This window comes from Polyodon spathula, chromosome 18 (assembly GCF_017654505.1).
Source record: "Polyodon spathula isolate WHYD16114869_AA chromosome 18, ASM1765450v1, whole genome shotgun sequence".
NCBI classification, from domain to species: domain Eukaryota; kingdom Metazoa; phylum Chordata; class Actinopteri; order Acipenseriformes; family Polyodontidae; genus Polyodon; species Polyodon spathula.
Genome location: NC_054551.1, coordinates 18,703,609 through 18,722,254, shown reverse-complemented (window position 1 = coordinate 18,722,254; position 18,646 = coordinate 18,703,609). Strand labels below are relative to the sequence as shown.

The 18,646-nt window shown below is 40.1% G+C and overlaps 1 protein-coding gene across 2 annotated transcripts in view; it reads left to right on the top strand.

The window, feature by feature from the left end:
* Positions 1-18,646, top strand: part of rabgap1l (RAB GTPase activating protein 1-like) — a 378,634-nt gene that overhangs the window by 19,597 nt on the left and 340,391 nt on the right. The window contains exons 2-7 of one of the 2 annotated variants that reach the window (XM_041277492.1): positions 9,995-10,063; positions 14,530-14,715; positions 15,518-15,677; positions 15,959-16,169; positions 16,651-16,825; positions 18,297-18,454. In XM_041277492.1, the coding sequence (XP_041133426.1) occupies positions 14,578-14,715; positions 15,518-15,677; positions 15,959-16,169; positions 16,651-16,825; positions 18,297-18,454 (842 nt within the window). In that variant the 5' untranslated portion in view covers positions 9,995-10,063; positions 14,530-14,577. The remainder of the gene's footprint in view (positions 1-9,994; positions 10,064-14,529; positions 14,716-15,517; positions 15,678-15,958; positions 16,170-16,650; positions 16,826-18,296; positions 18,455-18,646) is intronic. The other variant, XM_041277489.1, reaches the window with a different exon arrangement.

The following is an 18,646-nucleotide window of genomic DNA, read 5'->3' as shown; positions in this document are numbered from 1 at the left end:
ACTAAAACCTAAATATTAAAGTCTTAATTTTTTTCTAGTGTAGTGTAAATCTACACTGCTGCAGTTGTTGGTTAAGAAGTAGTGGAATGTGGATCCACTGGAATGCTTTTTTTATTTTATTTTTATTCTCCTATCTTTTCAATGCAGTTCACATTAATGTAATGTAGCAAACAGAATATTTCCATAAATGTGCAGTTTAAAAAAAAAAAAAAAAACAACAACAACAAAAAAGCATCCCCCCCCCCCAGCCTCGAAAGCATTATTTAGGAGGTTTGCAACTGCCTCCCCAACAAAGCCTCGAAGCATTAAAAAAAATATATACAGAGAGTTATTCATGAGGTTTAACTTCCTATGTTTATGGGAAACTAATAATATATGCAACTATGCTTTTTTTTGTTTGTTTGTTTTGCGTGGCCCTCAAGCTATACCGCGGTTAAGTAATGCCAGGAGCGAGCAACGTCAGAGCATTCAGTGCACTGTAATGTGCCACAGCCAAGGTAAAACTTCACTGCCGTTCAAAGAAAATATATAATTATTCTATCTGTCTGACTTTAAAATTAGAGCGAGAGAGAGAGAGTTCATCATGAAAAGAACAGGAATGCAAAGGACCCTAAAAAAAATTTCACAAAACAATAACTATATCACTTCTTTCTTGAAACACCATATCAACTGTTTGTTTAGAACTTTAGTCAAAACCAACCCAAATATAACAAGGGGGTGTTCCAGGACATGTATGTCATATTCTATTGGGTGTTACATGCATTAATATGAAATGTAGATGTCTGCAACCTTATGTACTTACACTTCTGAATTATTAAAACAATTTATTAACTACCTATCAGTTTATCAGTATAGGGTTAAATAAATGCTGTATCATTTTGTTTATTAATTTGATAGTTTACTGGGATGATAAATTTACTAAATGGGGAAAATAAATCACTGTAACCTTTAAAATTGTTGCTTGTGGATTTAGTTTGAGAATACAGAATTGGATCAGATTTATTTTTGTTCAATTTGTTAAACATTGGTGTTAGTGTGGTGTGTTGGGGTTTGTTGTTACTGTTTTGTTATTCACGTATCATGTCTGAAGTGTTTCCGTATGTAGGTGCTTAAGATGAGCACAACATGAGCAGTGATAAAACCTGATCGGTTTCATGACAATGAACATCAGTAATTAATTAATACTAGAACCGCCACTGTAGTCATTTTGAAGGTTTTCACTTTTAAAATGTAAGTTACTCTGTGTGTGTTAAAAATCCGTGGTTGTCTGTTCTTGACTTTTCCTAAATACATGTATTAAATATTGAGAGCGTTTGAAAGTCTGAATTGCAAAAAAAAGTTGTAAGCACTTCTACCTAGAACCGCCAAAAGTAGTCATTTTGACAACTTGTTACAATGCATGCTTTTATTGTCAATATAACCTACAATATGCTATTTTTTATATGTATAAAAGCCAGTTTGTTATATCTACCTCTGCTGAGTTTACAGCAATATTTGAATAAAATATTGCTCTTTAAAGTCAAGATATGTGTTATCCAAATCTCTATTGTAAGCCTATCAATTCCTTGGAGAACTGCTGTCTGGCTGTCTACGTGAGTATATATAGTCTGCTATCTTATAATATTACTATTACAAGACTTTTTCAGGAAATCTTGATATTTTTGCAAATATTTTTGATTTGAGAGCAGCTACAGATATTTGCATTGGCAGCAGGAATTTGGATTGACTTCACTGAAAACAGCATTGCCTGTTTCAAGCTAAATATAAAACAATACATGGACAAGTAGCTGTTTCTGATAAAGCACGGTGTCGCTGGACACAATACACATCAAACAAACCTATCAAACTTGGGCTCAGGTTTTGGCTGGCAGCGGACCATACCCCTACCTGTGCAAATATGAAACACACCCAGCTGGTCAGAGACTCGGTGGCAATGTGGTACTTGGGCTGATGTAACCGTGGTTGGGAAAAGAGGTGAATGTTACCAATGATATATTTTTATTTCACTGTAATTAGCAAAACAGTTGAAGAAAAAAACAGCCTGGTTGGAACAGTAAACAAAGTGAGAAGTGAGTTTCCACCATCTGCACAAAACTTAGTACTCTGTGAAAGCAATCACTGGTGTCCAGTTGCAGTATTTTACAATGTACTGGACATGGCAGCTTTCGGGGAAAATATCATCTTATAATGCTACCCCTAGAGCTTTGGCGGAAACATTTCGATCAGAAAGCTGCAAACAGCAGAGAAATGCAGCTCAACCTGGATACAGTGTGCATCAAGTGATATGCAACAGAAAACGGGTAAATAAATGCAATAAAAATAAAATGTCTGATATCTGTGCCCAGTGTGAAAGAGCAATATGTGGTAAATGCACACGACAAGTTGATATCGTTACATGTGTGAATTGTTCTAATATGGGGGCTACTTTGAATTATGTTTCCCTGAATGCGCATTCCCATTACACAATGTGAACAGAGTTATTTTCTTTTTTTTATAAATAACGATTTCGATTTTACAATTCTGTATGTAAGCCTACATATAACCAGTTTACAGCTGGTTACACTATATTTTCTTTTGAAATGTTTATTTCATTATAGTTTTCATTGTTTTAAGTCGTTTTATGCAGGCTAATGTGAAAAAAAGCCTTTTGTGTTATTTTTGTAAACAATTACTTCATTTTTGCAATTTTTATTTGCATATAGCAGTTTACACTTATTTACACTATCTTCTTTTGAAATGTTTATTTTATTGTAGTTTTTCATTTTTTTACATCATTCATTATATGTGCTAATTTCGAAAGTGAAGCCTTTTATGTTTATTTTTTCATTTAAATACAACGTTTCTGCTATGCAAATGTTAGATATGATGTTCATAAATAAATCTTTTGAGTTGTATCTGATAGTTTCCGTTTCATTTTCATATCGAGGCTGTTTAAAATGTACCTGTCAAAATGGCTGCCGCTGGCTGTTCTAGTAGCATAAACTCGGCTGTTCTAGTGTCAATCAGGATTGATGCTGGCTCTGGGGATCAACCACAGTGCGGTCTCCCCAGTGCATCGGCATGACAACTGTCTGGATTGAGCCAAGTAGGGTACATCTCTGGGGTCTTCAGGTGGCACCTTCCATCCTTGGTGTTTTGTCGACTAGCCCACAACGCCTCAAGAGGGCTCAACAGTGATTCTGGCGTCCCAGCATCACCCCCGTCTGTCCCCCACTCAACACAGCCGAGCGTACTTACCTGTACATCAGCATTGCTTGCTTTCTATTGTGCTTGAGATCCCCATCCAGAATCTTTCCGTCTCAAACACAGCCAGTTGCTGCTCCTTTCTGCTGCTTCAGATAAGTTCTTCACTGTGCGACGAAACTCTTGGCCACTGAACCCAACATCTCCGAGAAACTGGGTTGTAGATTGTGCCACAATTCCTCGACAACCCATCTCCACTGGGTAAACTCTGACTCTCCATCCTTGCTGTTTCGCTTCAGCAGCTAGTTGAGCATACCGAAGTTTCTTCCTCTCATACACCTCATCCACAGTATCCTCCCATGGCACTGTTAATTCTACCAGATGAACAAGGTGTGCTGATCCAGACCACAAGACAATGTCTGGTCGAAGGTTAGTGGTGGCAATCTCAGGTGGAAAAATAAGCCATTGACCAACATCTGCCTGCTTCAGAAATTAATTCTTGTTTTTTTAGTACCCCAAATAAATTTAGATATATGACTATTGATTAAAAAAAGTGACAGATAAAACAGAAGGGACTGAAACAGATATGAGCAATGTGGGTAGCACATTTATCCTAATTACATTTATTTATCACAAAAGTGAGGTTGGTAAAATAGACCAGATTGTTTGTTAATAAGAATAAGACTAAAAGCAAAGCTATTAACGTGGGAATGCTACTGCAGTATACCGGAAGAAAAAACACATGCAAAAGTTAATAAAACCCAGAATCCAAATCAACTAAAAAATTGTGTAAATTGGATTTAGAAAATTATGGTAATCATAATATGTAAAAATAGTACTATCCATTATACTGGCAATATTGAATAAACTATATGAAAGTTTGGTACATTGTACAAAATGACAAGTATGCTGAACCTCTAGCAGGCTATGCCAGATATGATAAAACACTTTCTGTTGTCCAGATGTCATACTCGATTTACATGCAGCTGCCCACTGCTAAGAATTCAGCACAGCCGCATCCCTCTTGGATTTATTATTTTTCACTGCTTCTAAACAATTGGACAATATAATTAAATTAGACCGATGTAGGTTTTATGACTTTAAATCAATTTTATAAAAGAAAAGGGCATCAGTAAATCACACAATGTAGACTTGTAAATTCTATTCTGCATACTTAATAATTATAATAATAATATTTCTTTTGTATAGCACCTTTCATTAAAAGAAATCCCAAAGCGCTTTACATTAAAAAGACATAAAATACATATACATAAAACAATACGATAAAAACTATACAGTGCAGTTAGCCAGTGTATAAAAATGGCTCTTGAGGTGAAACATAGACACAGACTCAGAGTCCCTGATAGACCTTGGAAGGGAGTTCCAGAGACACAGGAACTCCCTTCCTGCTACTGTACATGGCTGTGCTCAAAAAAGCCTTTTGAAAGCATTCAACAAGCATTGGATTTATAACACATGCCCAGTTAACACTACAATGCCACATTTCCATCTGCCACTGGAACTGATTTTGAAACCAGGGTTGTTTATTTCTATCAGGAGCAGATCGAGGTCAAATTCATTTCAATTGGGACTCTCTCAACCCCAGTTAGAATTGTTGGCTGGCAGAACTTGATCCCTCCAATTCACACTGATGGTGGGAGTTAGCTAATGAGGGTCCAATGGATGTGAGTGTCAGCTATTGGTAGATGGTGAATTAATTAATAATGGCCTTCAAAAGTGATACATACATGTGATCTTTGATTTTTGTGTAATGTGTGGCTGCATATTGGATTTGAACTGAGATTAAACTAGGTGAGAGTGAGTTTATAGTTTTCATGGTACAGATGGAAATGTGTCTTGAGAAACTCGGACGACCCAGTTGGAAATTATGCTTGTTTTTAGGGTGTGTGGCAAGGCACATGTAACTGTTGTGTGTGTGTGTGTGTGTGTGTGTGTGTGGTGTTGTAAATTGTTTTAATGATAAAGGGTTCACAGTTTTTTTTTTTTTTTTTTTTTTTGCATATTATTAATAGTGGTGGTAGTGTTCTTGTGATCAAATCTATACCGTACAGAGTGCGACAATGGTGCTTCAGAGCATACACCACATCCATAGCAGTGACGGTCTTTCTCTTGGCATGCTCAGTGTAGGTGACGGCATCCCTGAGCACGTTCTCCAGGAAAACTTTCAGCACCCCACCGGTCTCATCATAGATCAGCCCAGAGATTTGCTTCACTGCTCCGCGGCGAGCCAGTCGGCGAATGGCGGGCTTGGTAATGCCCTATGTATTATCATGGAGCACTTTGCGATGACGCTTTACTTCCCTTGCCATGACCAGACAGTAGTAGTAGTAGTAGTATACTCTACTAATTTTCAAGTATACTAACTTTCATATATTTAATGTAGGCTTATATTTCTGAGAAGTTCAGAAAAACGGGAACATAGCACACTTATACTGGATGCATATTTAGGCAGATCGTTGTCTAGAAATACAAAGATGGATGAAACCACAGCATGACATTTTGAAAACTATTTAAGCTACTTACCTGGCGGTTCGTCAGGGGGATTTTCACAAATGTAGTTGAGGCATGAATTTTTTTTTTTAAAAACAGTTGTCCGTGGCAACTGACCGAAACCCCCCAGCACAATGCAGTGTCATCCACCGCACCTACCACAGTAGTGGGGGCTTTTTCCATAGAACTTTTGTCAATTTTCATTGTGTGTGGTGGTGGTGTAAATAGTTTGAAGGATTTGGGGTAATTTGACAGTGATGGGGGTTGAAATCAAAAACATGTGAAGAATGTGTACAGGACCTAATTGATTTATTGATTGTCAATTAGGCCTGGCAACATGGTATAAAAAAGGAGCCGGAAAGCCAGTTCCTGGGTTCAGTTTGAGGAAGGATTGAGAGCAGCAGGTTTGTGCTTTCTCGTTGCACCACAGTAGATTTTACTTGGGTGCTGCTTTGTTTTGTGTATTGTGTTTATTTTGTTTTTTTAAATAGTGCAATTCTGTGCTCAGACAGTGCCTAAACAGCATTTTCTGCCTCTGCTGTTCCTGCCGTTTGCCTAGGTCCCAACTGGAGTGTAATTTAAGTACGGATACAAACACTCCCTACTTAATGATGGTAAACTTAATGAAAATGTCTGCTTTGTTATAATTGTGCAGTATTGGCTGTATTTAAAATGGGCAGAATTAGCTGGCTGTCTAACCATTTTGTTCAAGTCATTATTTTTATCCCTATAATTATTAGCTGTCACTGGTAGCTGAACAAAGCGTGGGGAGTGTGCCTTATCATAAACCCAAAATTGGTACATAATAGATTAGCCAATTATTACATCAGCAGAGAGTACCCTGTTGTTAAACCCTCAACAGATATTAAAACATTGATCTGACTAGTTTGAACATGTGTACAGTTTCTGTAGTGTGGTAACAGTCACTACCACAGTTCTTACAGAGAAACAACTTTTATGAAATGCATAAGTTTTCTGACTCACACTAGTCAGTGTGAGTCATATTGCTCATTTAAAATATTTTTGCAGGGATTTGTTCACTCAATTCTGTCTTGAGAAAAAAGTTGTGCCTGTAAGTAAAATTTAAAATGGATGTTGAGGGCAAAGCAAAAAAAAAAAAAAATCCTGATTTATTTATTTATTTTTTTAATTGCAAATTAGTTTTTTCTCAACTCTGGAGGAGGAGTTGGGAATAATTGTGCAGGTGCGAAAATATGTTTTTCACAATGTTGGGTAAAAATATGTTGGATTTGTTTGACTTAACTATTTCGCATGCAAGCTAAAATACTATTTAAATATTAGCTTATTCATTCGAATTTAAGATGCAGCCCAAATTTCCCAAGTTCAATTTTAAGAAAAAATAAAACATAAAATACAGATGCATTTACAAAGATACAATCTCAGTTACGCATATAAGAGCCATTTTATACAAAGGAATACTCAATTGTGATGTTAACCTTTAGGTGTAATTCGGTGGACGCTGTAGAGGGCGCTCCCTCGCGGAGCTTCCAGGTTTTATAGCTGTATTCAGCTTCTCTAGCCTCTCTGGCAGCTTTCAGTAGGGGCGGGATTAGCCACGCAAACTACTTCCGTGTGGGGTGGGGGTCAGTTTAACTTGTCAATCTCTTTTTGTTATTTATACATTCAGCATTGCTTCAACCCTCCATCTGTGTTTGTTTTTGGATGCTTCTCAGATTTGCGTGGTATACTCTGGTAGCTCGTTTCTGTATCCAAAGCTTCGGCGACTCATTTGTTTAAACCTTTGTTTTCAATCTGTGTTTATTATTATTTGTCGGCTTTGAGAGCTGTTAAACTTGGGAGTCCAGGAGGACCCACTAGCATGACGACTAACTTAGATTCTTCCTCAAAGTGACGAATTCCTACCTGGGCAAGTACAGAGGTCAGTCCTCCCCCACCCCCCACCCCCCCTTCTTCAGGATTCTACTGCGTGCTCTCCCGTTCAGAGCCCTGCAGTATGGTGCTCAAGGCAGGCAGTTACACAACCCCAAATCAAGACTCTCTTTTATAAAGATTGGACCCAGCCTAAGTTGCTTAAAGTGTTTTTTGAGCAATCGATTCCCATTCCTACCGGAGCCGATTGGGAGGAACTGTTTTGGCTGTATTGCAGTACTATATCAGCCACTCCTGTTTTTCCACCAGTTAAAAGGAAGAGAAACGCTTCTCAGAGCCGATGCCCTGGCCTCCCGATCGCAGAGCCGATCCCTCCTCAGCTTCAGGCCCTCGCCCTGCCTGTTTCTTCTGACCCACCTCGTCAGGTTAGGCAATAAAACCAGACCAATGCCTCTGTTTCTCCTGCTCACAGCACGTACCTTCCTCCTCAAGCAGCTTTTGACCTGGACTCATTCAGGATCTCCATTATGCAGGACATGAATGCCCTTCTCCAGCCTATCTCTGACTCCTTGCTGGACATGAATGCCCATCTTGGTTCTTTGGAGGCTTGCTCTGTACCAGCCCCTCCTCCCACTCATACAGTTTCCTCCTCCGCCATTGAGGTCACCGATCCTACTCCTTCCTTCACTCTGTTTTCTGCTGCTCCCCTCGACCAGCAGCAGGTGTTCAGTTCCAGATGCATTACCGTCTCCCCTGCTCTACATAGGCAGATTACTGAAGATAAGGATGGTGATCTTGTCCTTGTTCTTATTGCCACCTCCAAATTAATTGATCAACACCTCATCAGCTGTGGGGATGTATCGGTGACACTCAAATCTTCTGATCCACGTTTGCTTAAAAATTTAACGATGGGGGAATTTTTGGCATTTTCAGCCTACAGAGATGTGTTATGCAGCGCCTTTCCTCACCACCGAGAGGAGTTGGATCATTATCTGGCATACGTAATTGAGCTGGCTGTCAGTTTCAGTGGTACCATGTTTTATGACTATCACAAGAGTTTTTCTGCAAAAACGTCTGTCGTCCTGGTAACAGACAATGTGGTTGTTAACTGGGCAAAACCAGACAGATCTGTTTCACAGGATTTTTGGAGGTTTGAGAGCCTACGCTTGCGGGGTTTGCGCTTCATCAAGTCATTCTACTCCCCTTTGTCCGAAAGCTGCCACCGCCGGAACTACCTTTTCTTCACGGTTTCCTAGGACATCTTTCAGTTTCAGTTGAACCACTTCTTCTGCCTGCCCTATCCACGCCTCAGCCCCTCCAGACACCTCCTCTTCTACCGACAGGCTCGGTCGCCTCATCAGATTCACAAGGGGCCGTCAAATTTGTAATAATTTCAATTACGCTATGTGACGGGGAACTCCCCGTCTATATGAACATGCTTGGAACTGGCAGGGAGGGGCTTAAATTTCTCCCTGCCAGAAAAACATGTGAGAATGTGGCTGGAGCCCTAATTGAATAATTATTGATTAATTGGGCTCCAGCCACAGGGGATAAAAGCCAGGGGAGAGACCCTGGCTGGCAGTAGAGTAGAGTGAATGGGAGTAGTAGTAGTAGTAGTGGTGGTAGTGGTGGTGGTAGTAGTAGTAGGGTGTGTGTTTTCTGTTTGCTTTTGTATTTTAAAAGAAAGGAATATAAAAACCTGGAACCTGACTGTTTTTTGAGTTCATTTTGATTATTTCTGTTAGAACCTCTTTTTTTGTTGGCCCTTGTGCCTATTTAGTTGATTATTTATTTTATTTAATAAAATAACTTTATTTTTGCCTCTATTCTGTCTCTGAGCCTCAGTCCACTCGCCAGCCTGTCACACGCTACTTGCAATAACAATACCTGCCGTTTCCTTCACATTTGTTCTTTTTGCGGTGACGCGCACGCTAAATCCATTTGCCCTTCAAAGCGTGGCAAATTACATTCAGCCCTGACCGTCTCTTCTCCTGTGAACATCCCTGCCTTAACCAAAGCACTCTGCCTTCACCCTGATAAGCAATCTGTGTCATACCTCATCAACGGCCTCCTTTACGGCTTCTCCACCAGGTTATCTAGTTTTCCTTCTTCACTTTCCTGCCTTAATCTCCGTTCAGCTATTTCAAATCTGGAAGCAGTCACCTCTCTTATCAGAGCCGAGCTGGAAAAAGGTTTGTATTTCTATTGGACTTCTATTGTAGTCGCCTCCCTGCTCTGGAGCCACCTATGGCCCAGAAAATCAATCGTATTCTTCAGTGATAACTCCTCTGCAGTTCATATAGTGAACAAAGGGCGCTCATCATCCCCTTCAATCATGCAGCTTCTCCGCCGCCTGGTCTGGATCTCAGTGACCAATAATGCAATTATTCAGGCCCACCACATCCCCGGTTCCTTTAATAATGCCGCTGACGCTTTATCTCATCTGCAGGTCCCAAGGTTTCACAGCCTAGCTCCAGGAGCAGATCCCAACCCGCAGCAGGTGCCTCCGTTCAGCCAGGTAACATTCATCTAAACGCCTCTCTCTCTCTCTCTCTCTCTCTGGTCTCCTCCAGTCTGCCCGCTGTTTTATGGAGAGCGTTCTAGACCCATCTGCACGCTCAGCTTACTCTACTGCCTGGTTCTCCTTCACCTAATTCTGCGCCCAGAATCGGATCTCTCACTCCACCTTTAATCTTCAACACCTGCTGGCCTTTGTTGCATATCTCAGGCTGTCTCGCAACCTCGCTCCTTCCTCCATCAGAAACTACCTATCAGGCATTCAGTATCAGTTTCACCTTGAGTCCATTCCTTCTCCCCCTCTCTTTTCTTTACCTGAGGTTTGCCTGACGATCCGAGGCATGGAGAAGAGCTTCTCTCTTCCTCCACTTCTGGACAGCCCATTTCTTTGGATATTCTTCTTCTTATCTCCACTCTTCGCCATAGTTGCTTCACTCCTTTCGATGACATTGTTATGGAAGCACTATGCTTAGATGCTTTTTTCGGATTCCCTCGCTGCTCAGTTTTCTGTGCCAACATCCGCAAGTTTCCCAGCCTTAGGATTGCGGTGCTCTGGCCTCACCCAAATTCCTGGGGGTCATTACATTCTCTTTATCAGATCTTCCAAAACAGATCAGCTTCGTAAGGGTCAGTACGTTCAGTTCGCAAAAATGGACTCGCCTCCAAGATTTCCTGTCTTCCTAGAGATTCTCTTTTTATTGACTCATCAAGAACAATCATTACCAGACATTTGGTTTTTCTCTCACCTCAACTCCCTCCTGACTCGGACTGGGCTATTCTCAAGTCTCTAAACCTCTCACTCTTTCCGGATCGGAGCAGCCACATCCGCAGCAGGAGTCAATCAGCACCTGATAAAAAAACATGGGGCGCTAGTCCACTTCAGCAGTCGAGTAGTACATCAGATCCTCCCCTTCAGACATTGCAGTAACTCAAAAGTCCTTTGTTAGTATGCCCGAAGTGGGGGGCTCCCTCTCCGCCAGGTCTGCTAGAGGTTTCCCCCCAATAGGGGAGGTTTTCTTCTCCACAGCGCGGATGGCCTCCAATTCATAGCCAGTCATACTAACCTCTCCCTGTATCTTCTCTTCTTTACAGCTTTCTTTTATCTATGAGTGCGGCTCAGCGGTCTCTTCCCTATCTTCACGGTGCGGTTCTGCGGGGAGCCGGGGGTCCTTCTTTTGGGGGGGGGGGAGTGAGTTTCACTCGTCCGACTGTTCTGTCTCTCATTCTCTAGCCGCTCAGCGATGCGTATGCGGCCTGACCCGGTGATGTAAGAGTTCAGAGAGCTGAAGCTGTCCAACTTTGTCTCTAATTCCTTGTTACACAAGCACCCCCGTTCCTCAAATCAAACCCCTTTAATACTACTCTACTCAAGCCCTTGTAAGCGACCAGGGAATTGCAATTAAATGCTACAAACTCATCTATTTGGCATATTGTAAACCATATTGTGTTTTGGTAAATTCACATACCTGTAAGAACAGTAAATCTCTCCTAGTCATAATCCTCTGAGATGGAGTCCTCTTTATTACGTGACATCTCCCAGACAATGACTCCCGCTTCTGTGAAAATGGCTGCCTTTATGTCAAGGTTGATTTGAGATTGGGCAGAGCATTTTTTCTCGGCAGTCAGTCACGTTGCTGCTTGTGTACTTGAGCAGTGACGTTGTTCTTCTTTTCTCGGCAGTCAGTCACGTTGCTGCTTGTGTACTCGAGCAGTGACGTCTTTCTTTTTTCGGCAGTCAGTCACGTTGCTGCTTGTGTATTCGAGCAGTGACTTCATTTTCCTTTTCTCGGCAGTCAGTCACATTGCCGCTTGTGTACTCTGGCAGTCACGTCTTTTGTTGGCCATTTTAATACACACATCCCTATACTCGAATTTAAGACTTTTTGAGAAGAAAAAATTGTTTAAAAAGCGCCTTGAATTTGAAGGAATACAGTATTTACTCCTATCAAGAGGAAGCTTGGAGCTGACTAAGCTTTGTTTAAATTAACTTTAGTTCCAGTTGTTCAGCAGTGTAGGAAGTGGGGGGAAAAAAAAAAAAAACAAACATGAATAGATGCTGTTTATAAATATATAATTTTTTATTTTCATTATTAAATATGTATCCAAAAATATGGACACATTCCCTCTAAGATGTCTACAGCCACAAAAATGCCAGCAGAGGATGCTGATGTCCCAGGTAACTTCTCAGTTTCAGACTGATACAGTAGCTGTGTCCAGAGCACTTGCAACCGCTGTGAGAATTATTTGGGGCACCCTTTCTCTGTTGGTGATCGGCTGTAACTCAAATTTGAAATCATGTCTTTTTTTAATATTATCTGTATCCCATAGAACAGTTGAAACAGCATTTACGTTATCTGTGGAGTGGGTGAAAGCTGGATGAAGACAAAACTGCCTGGACTGGGAACTAAAACAGTGTGAAACGTCTTGAAAACTGTACCACATGATTATTCAGCATCTATATATTAAAAATAATTATTTTTATATTTGTGTTCATACTTTAATCCTGTAGTATAATTAGACATTTCTCATTGATTTAACTGCCCTATGCGGACAGGTTTGGTTTGGTTTGGAAGTGTGTGTGTGTGTGTGTGTGTGTGTGTGTGTGTAAAAAAAAAAAAAAAAAAAAAGAAGAACTCGTAAATTGATAATCACTATAGTGACAGGGTAATACAAAGATAACTGATTTGTACTTTCAATCTCAAGAAAATAAACTTTTCTTTTAATGACAAACTTTTGAAGTAGTTTTCAGTGTCTTCAAGACTTTTTAGTAAACAAATTGTGCATTAAAAACACTTTGATACGACACCATCTGGTGCACAGCCAGGACATTTAAGTTCTAAAGAAATGTGACGCCTGAAGGATTTTCAGGGGAATTTTCACAAATGGAGTTGAGGCATGGTTTAAAAACAATGTCTGCAGTAACTGACTGGAACACCTTCGGCACACTGCAGTATCGTGCACCGTGCCTACCATAGTAACGGGGTCATGTTCCATGGAACCTACTGTATGTTCCATGGAACCTACTCTTTTTCCATCTCAATAGGACAAGTTCTCTAGATACATGCAAAACTTTAAATTGTGGCATATGTAGAGAAGTATGCACTCCTTTACAATGCATATCCCTGGCTGGGGATAATAAAACAAAATATAAAAGTGACTTTTTTTTTTTTTTTGACTTGACAACCTAGAAAGCACTTGGATATGCAATTTTTAGTCTTTCTGTAATTGATTCTGCTGACCTGATTTACAGGATTTAGTTTCTATTTTTTTTTCTTCTCTAAAATAGACTTGTAGGTTTATGTGGGATTGTACAAGAAACTTAAATTCAATGACAAATGTTTTGACTTGAATAATTTTTTCAATGTCTTAAACCTCACACACCCTACTATTTTCTCCTGTTTTCACTTCTTTTTACTGTATTTTATTTCCTTGTTGTGCCAACCTATGTAAAGCCCCTTTCACACTGGCATGCTCTACCCAGGTCAGAACCTACCCGGGTCAGGACCTGGTGTCATGTGGGTTGACTATGCGATTTCACACTTTTAATAAAGCAGGGTCGACCTGGGTGACAGACGCAAGTGCACAATGCCCTGGATGCAGTTTGTCCAGATTGAACTGTCCAAGCTTCTCTGGATTGAACAGTCAGCCCAAATGTTGAGCAAATCTGGCTCATGATGTGTCTCAATCAACAAAAATATGGCTAAACAGAATTAATGTTAATTAATTAATGTTCCTTGCGGAAGTGAAACGTTCATGCAGGTGAGGCTGTTTATTATGTTGTTGGCTTCCAAAACGTGTTGACCCACATCCTGAGCTGGGTCGCTGGGACCCAGGTCAACCCGAGTACGACCCAGTACATGGTTTCACACTATGCGGAATTGTGACCTTGGTAGGAGTGCCAGTGTGAAAGAGGCTTAATTCTCATGTCTTTATTTTATGCTATTTATTTTTACTTATTTAATTTTATTTTCTACTTTTTTTAATGTTTGCCTACGTGTCTAATTAGTCACGCACACCTCTGCAAGTCTGACTCTCAAACCTTCCAACATTTGAAAACATTGAAAAATACTTTGTCAAAATAGAAATATATATGAAAAAAACAAAAATCCAACATTTGAGGTCTTCTATTTGTCATTGAATGTCTGAAGTTTAGTTTAGTATTTGCTAATTCCTCACCTTTGAGTCTTTGATAGTTATGGATTATGTGGAGTGTCCTGCAAAATTAATGAGCATCTGGGAAGCCCTGACCTGATGAGGCAATACCCCACAGGGCACACTTGTAGAGTAAAAATGCTTAGAAGCTGGAAGAATACATAAACTTTGTTGATTCCAGGATGGCAATTTATCCTTTTTCTGCCAGATTACTAGATCTGTTTTGATGAATGTTTTTTTATTTTTTTTATTTTTTTGTTTTTTTACCCAGAATACTTGACCTGTTTTGATGAATATGTTTTTTCTCTCCTGTAGGTTGTTCTGCAGTGGGTTGAATCACGTTGGGACTGGTAGCCCACAGAGATGGAGGACAGCTCCTCTTTAAGCAAAATGAGCAGCTTGTCAGACTCTGTGTCCACTGTGAACAGCGAGGAGTTTGTGCTGGTGTCGCAACAGAGCGAGGATTCTCCCTCCAGTGGGGAGAGAAAACCACGGCTGAAGGTAAAGACATCTTCTAATGTCGGGTCAGCTATAGATAATGTGTGTGTGCCCACATGAAATGCTACCAAAGCCATTTCACTTCCCACCACCCTTAGGATCCCCCCTATTCAAACATTTTGCAGTTTTCATCAGTAGGACTTGGTAAAATGCAAACATCTTGGTCAGTGAATACATTGAAACTGACTAAAGTTTCTAAAGTAACTAAAATAGCTGACAAACTAATTCCATAAGTCTTACCTGTTGTTCACTTTCAAATGTCCAATTTTAAAAGAAACACACATTATTGTAGACATGGTATCTGGAACTGCACTTGGTAAAGAAACCTGTGGTTGATATCAATGCTTTCAGTTAGTGTTGCACTTGCTTGATTTCAAGGAGGATGAAATTGCCCCCCCTCCCCCTCCCCTTCTTCAGTGTCTTTTTCCCATCATTAACTAACTAGCAGCTTCCCCTATTGATTGTGTTTGACAGGAACATGATTTGACCCAGAAGATACAGGAGGTGCAAATGTAACAGATATTCTGAGAAACAGACATAGAAACTGATAATTTTCTTTAACCTAAAGTAGTATAATATACAGTGTTTTAAAATAGAAATACATGTTTGTTGTACCATGCACTTCTTTCGAACTGCACATTTGAGACTAATGTAGCAAATGAAAGTATGAAACAGGTAAGAGTTATGGAATTATTTTGCTACAATTAATTTAAGTTCAGTGAGCAAGCTAGTTAAATGTCTGATGTGATATACTTATATACTGACATTTTAGGTTGTTTACTATTTATTTTATATTTTTGAGCAGATAGCTTCCAATGGGAATGAGCAACTGGAGAAAGCTATGGAAGAGATACTAGAAGACCAAGGCGAGAAAAACGATGAAGCGCAAACAGAGTCTCCCAGCCTGTCTGCCACAGAGCAACAGAACCCGTCTTTCAATCTCGTGTTAGGGTCCTCACCCACAGGTTAATACCGATTCATTATTCAAACTTATAGAGAAGCATGTTTTATTACTTTAGCTTTTAACTTTCATGTTTTCAACATCAGCTCTGGAGGAAGGACTGCCCTCCCCCACACACATTACTAGGAGTTAAATTAAATACACTGGACAACATATATGGGTACAGCTGCACTTTAGAAAATCTTTTATCTGTTTTAAAATAATGGACGATTACCTATTAAGGGAATTCCTTGGTTCTGTCTCATTTTTGGTGAAATATAAAATGTTGCTTTTTGTTTCTCGCAGAAGTCGTCCCTGCCAGCAATTCTGATTCAACTGCTGCTTCTGAAGAGGACAGTGTGTTGTTCAATAAGCTCTGCTATCTGGGGTGCATGATGGTTCGAGCACCGCGCAGTGAGTCGGAAGCTCTAAAAGCCATGACTACTCTGAGGGCTCAGACTGCCATCTCCTTTCCTGTAACTCTGTATGTGCCCAACATCCCAGAGGGATCTGTCAGGTAAGTGTAGCTCATTGCATTCCCAGCTTATCATGCACACCTCTTAATTAAACAAGAATTATAGGGGGCCAGAGGACACAGTTGGAAATGAAGTGGAGATAGACACTTCACACAGTTGGAAATGGAAATAGGCTTAGGACAGAGGTCAGGTGTCACTTCTTCACACAGAGTGGTGAGGGTGTGGAATGGGCTACCTAGTCATGTTGTTGATGCTGAATCACTTAGTTTCTTTAAGACCCAATTTAACAGAGGTATGACATAAATCAGCTACTGGAACTGGACGAGCTTAGATGGGCCATAACTTTACTTACATTCCTATGTGCTGCATGAACCATATACAGTACCAGATCGACTGGCTTGTTTAATGTAATTACTACTTGTTTAATGTAATTGCTGTCATCAGAAGTTCTGTATATGATATCTATACAATAGGCAAATAAGCCTGTATTAGGTAACAGTTTGAAACATTTGTTTTCTGCAGAATAAAAGATCAAGCGTCAGACACAGAGATTGCCTCTTTCCCCATCTATAAAGTGTTGTTCTGTGTACGAGGACTTGATGGCACCCCAGAAAGTGATTGCTTTGCGTTTACTGAGAGCTATCGGAGCAGTGAGGATTTCCAAATTCATGTCTTCTCCTGTGAAATCAAGGAAGCAGTAAGTGCTAGATATTAAGCCATAACATTAAACAAACATGCACACAAGTGTTTCATCATTGTTTGCAATGCAACCTATACCGCTCAGGTCTAACAATTGCTGGATTTTTAAAGCATTTTACAACACCATGGAATCCTCCTTGATTGCATCATTCACTTATGTTTAGGGGTAATCCCGGATCAACATGGACAGGTGGTTCACTAGTGCTGTAATCAATACCATGTAAGCATAGTAAAGCCCAGAGAAGTATGGTAAGGCATATTAAAAACACTGTAAACCATGGTAAACTGCATAGGATAACCATGGGAAAAGCATGGTAAAACAGCAAAAATACTGTGCAGATTTACCATGGTAAAGTTTTGGGCAGTATTCTGATTAACAGTAGTATACTTGTTCTTATGAAATGTCATGGGCAATGTAATTGGTTTTTATTGATTACATGGCTGTCCAGGAATTTTTGCATTACCACACAGGCCAGAACTTTTTTGCCTCATCACATTTTTAATACTTAAATTAACTCCATCAAGGTCAAAGTGCGCTGGGGTCAACAGCTTTCAAAAAAGTGCATTTCAACACCATTACAGGTAGTTAAAACTACAGGCCACTTAGATATTCAGCTTTTTTCATAATTATACATTAGGTTAACAGTCAGAAAGTAAACCTGATCATATAAATATAAAATGTTAATGAATTTGTTTTATAAATCTCAAAATTTGGGGCTCCCGAGTGGAGCATCCAGTAAAGGCACTCCGCGGGGAGTGCAGGTTGTGCCCTATAACCTGGAAATCGCAAGTTCAAATCCAGGCTACGTCGCAGCCAACCATGACCTGGAGTTCCTAGGGGGTGGCGCACAATTGGCAGAGCGCTGCCCAGGTAAGGAGGGCTTAGGTTGGCAGGGGAATCCACAGCTTACCATGCATCAGCGACCCCTGTGGCCAATAGGGTGCCTGTGGTTCTGCAGTGGAGCTGCCAGATCTGCGTTGTCCTCCGGCACTATAGGTCTGGTGGCATCGCTCTGGATCCGCAGTGTGAAATGACGGATTGGCAGGAGCACATTTTGGAGGCTATGCAGTTTTATTGTTATATTTTTGTAGCTGTACTTCACATAAAAACAGAACCATTCAAGCTGCAGTATAACAATTAATAAATACGTCAATAAATGAACAGTTAATTCAGCAGTAATACGTTCTTTCAGCAAATTTGTGTTCTCTGCAGCCGAAGTGTCAGGACTATTTTTCACTGGTGGAAGGGTACATTCAATAAAAATTTATGTAAAATTAACATAAAGTAATTTTCTAAGTGCTTTAACACACGACAGTAGCTGTGCAGTAATGTTATAACTGCTGCACATCCTGTCGTGTGTTACTGCTTACATATAATTGTCTGAATTCATGCTTACTGAAAGTTTTATCTGCTTTGTGTATTCATTCTGTTTACTGAAACCCCCAAAATATTTGTTTTCATTTTCCAGGTCAGTCGTATTCTGTACAGCTTTTCCACAGCTTTCCGACGCTCGTCTAAACCTGCCCCAGATGTCAAAGATACCTCCCTCCCCACCCTGGAGAGTGACGTCTTCACATTTACTGTCTCATTGGAGGTGAAAGAGGATGATGGAAAAGGAAACTTTAGGTATAATATCTAAACCAGTGGTTTTCATCCTTTTTGTTTTTTAGAATAATCTGAAACACTTTTTTCCTGTTTTTTTTTAAATGTTATTTATGCCGCAACGCTAGTTTAGGGCAGAATTCCAAACAGCAGTTCTTAAAACATTTAAGTACAACTCTTGTGTGCACAGAATCAAAAGACAGTGTTTGGGAATCT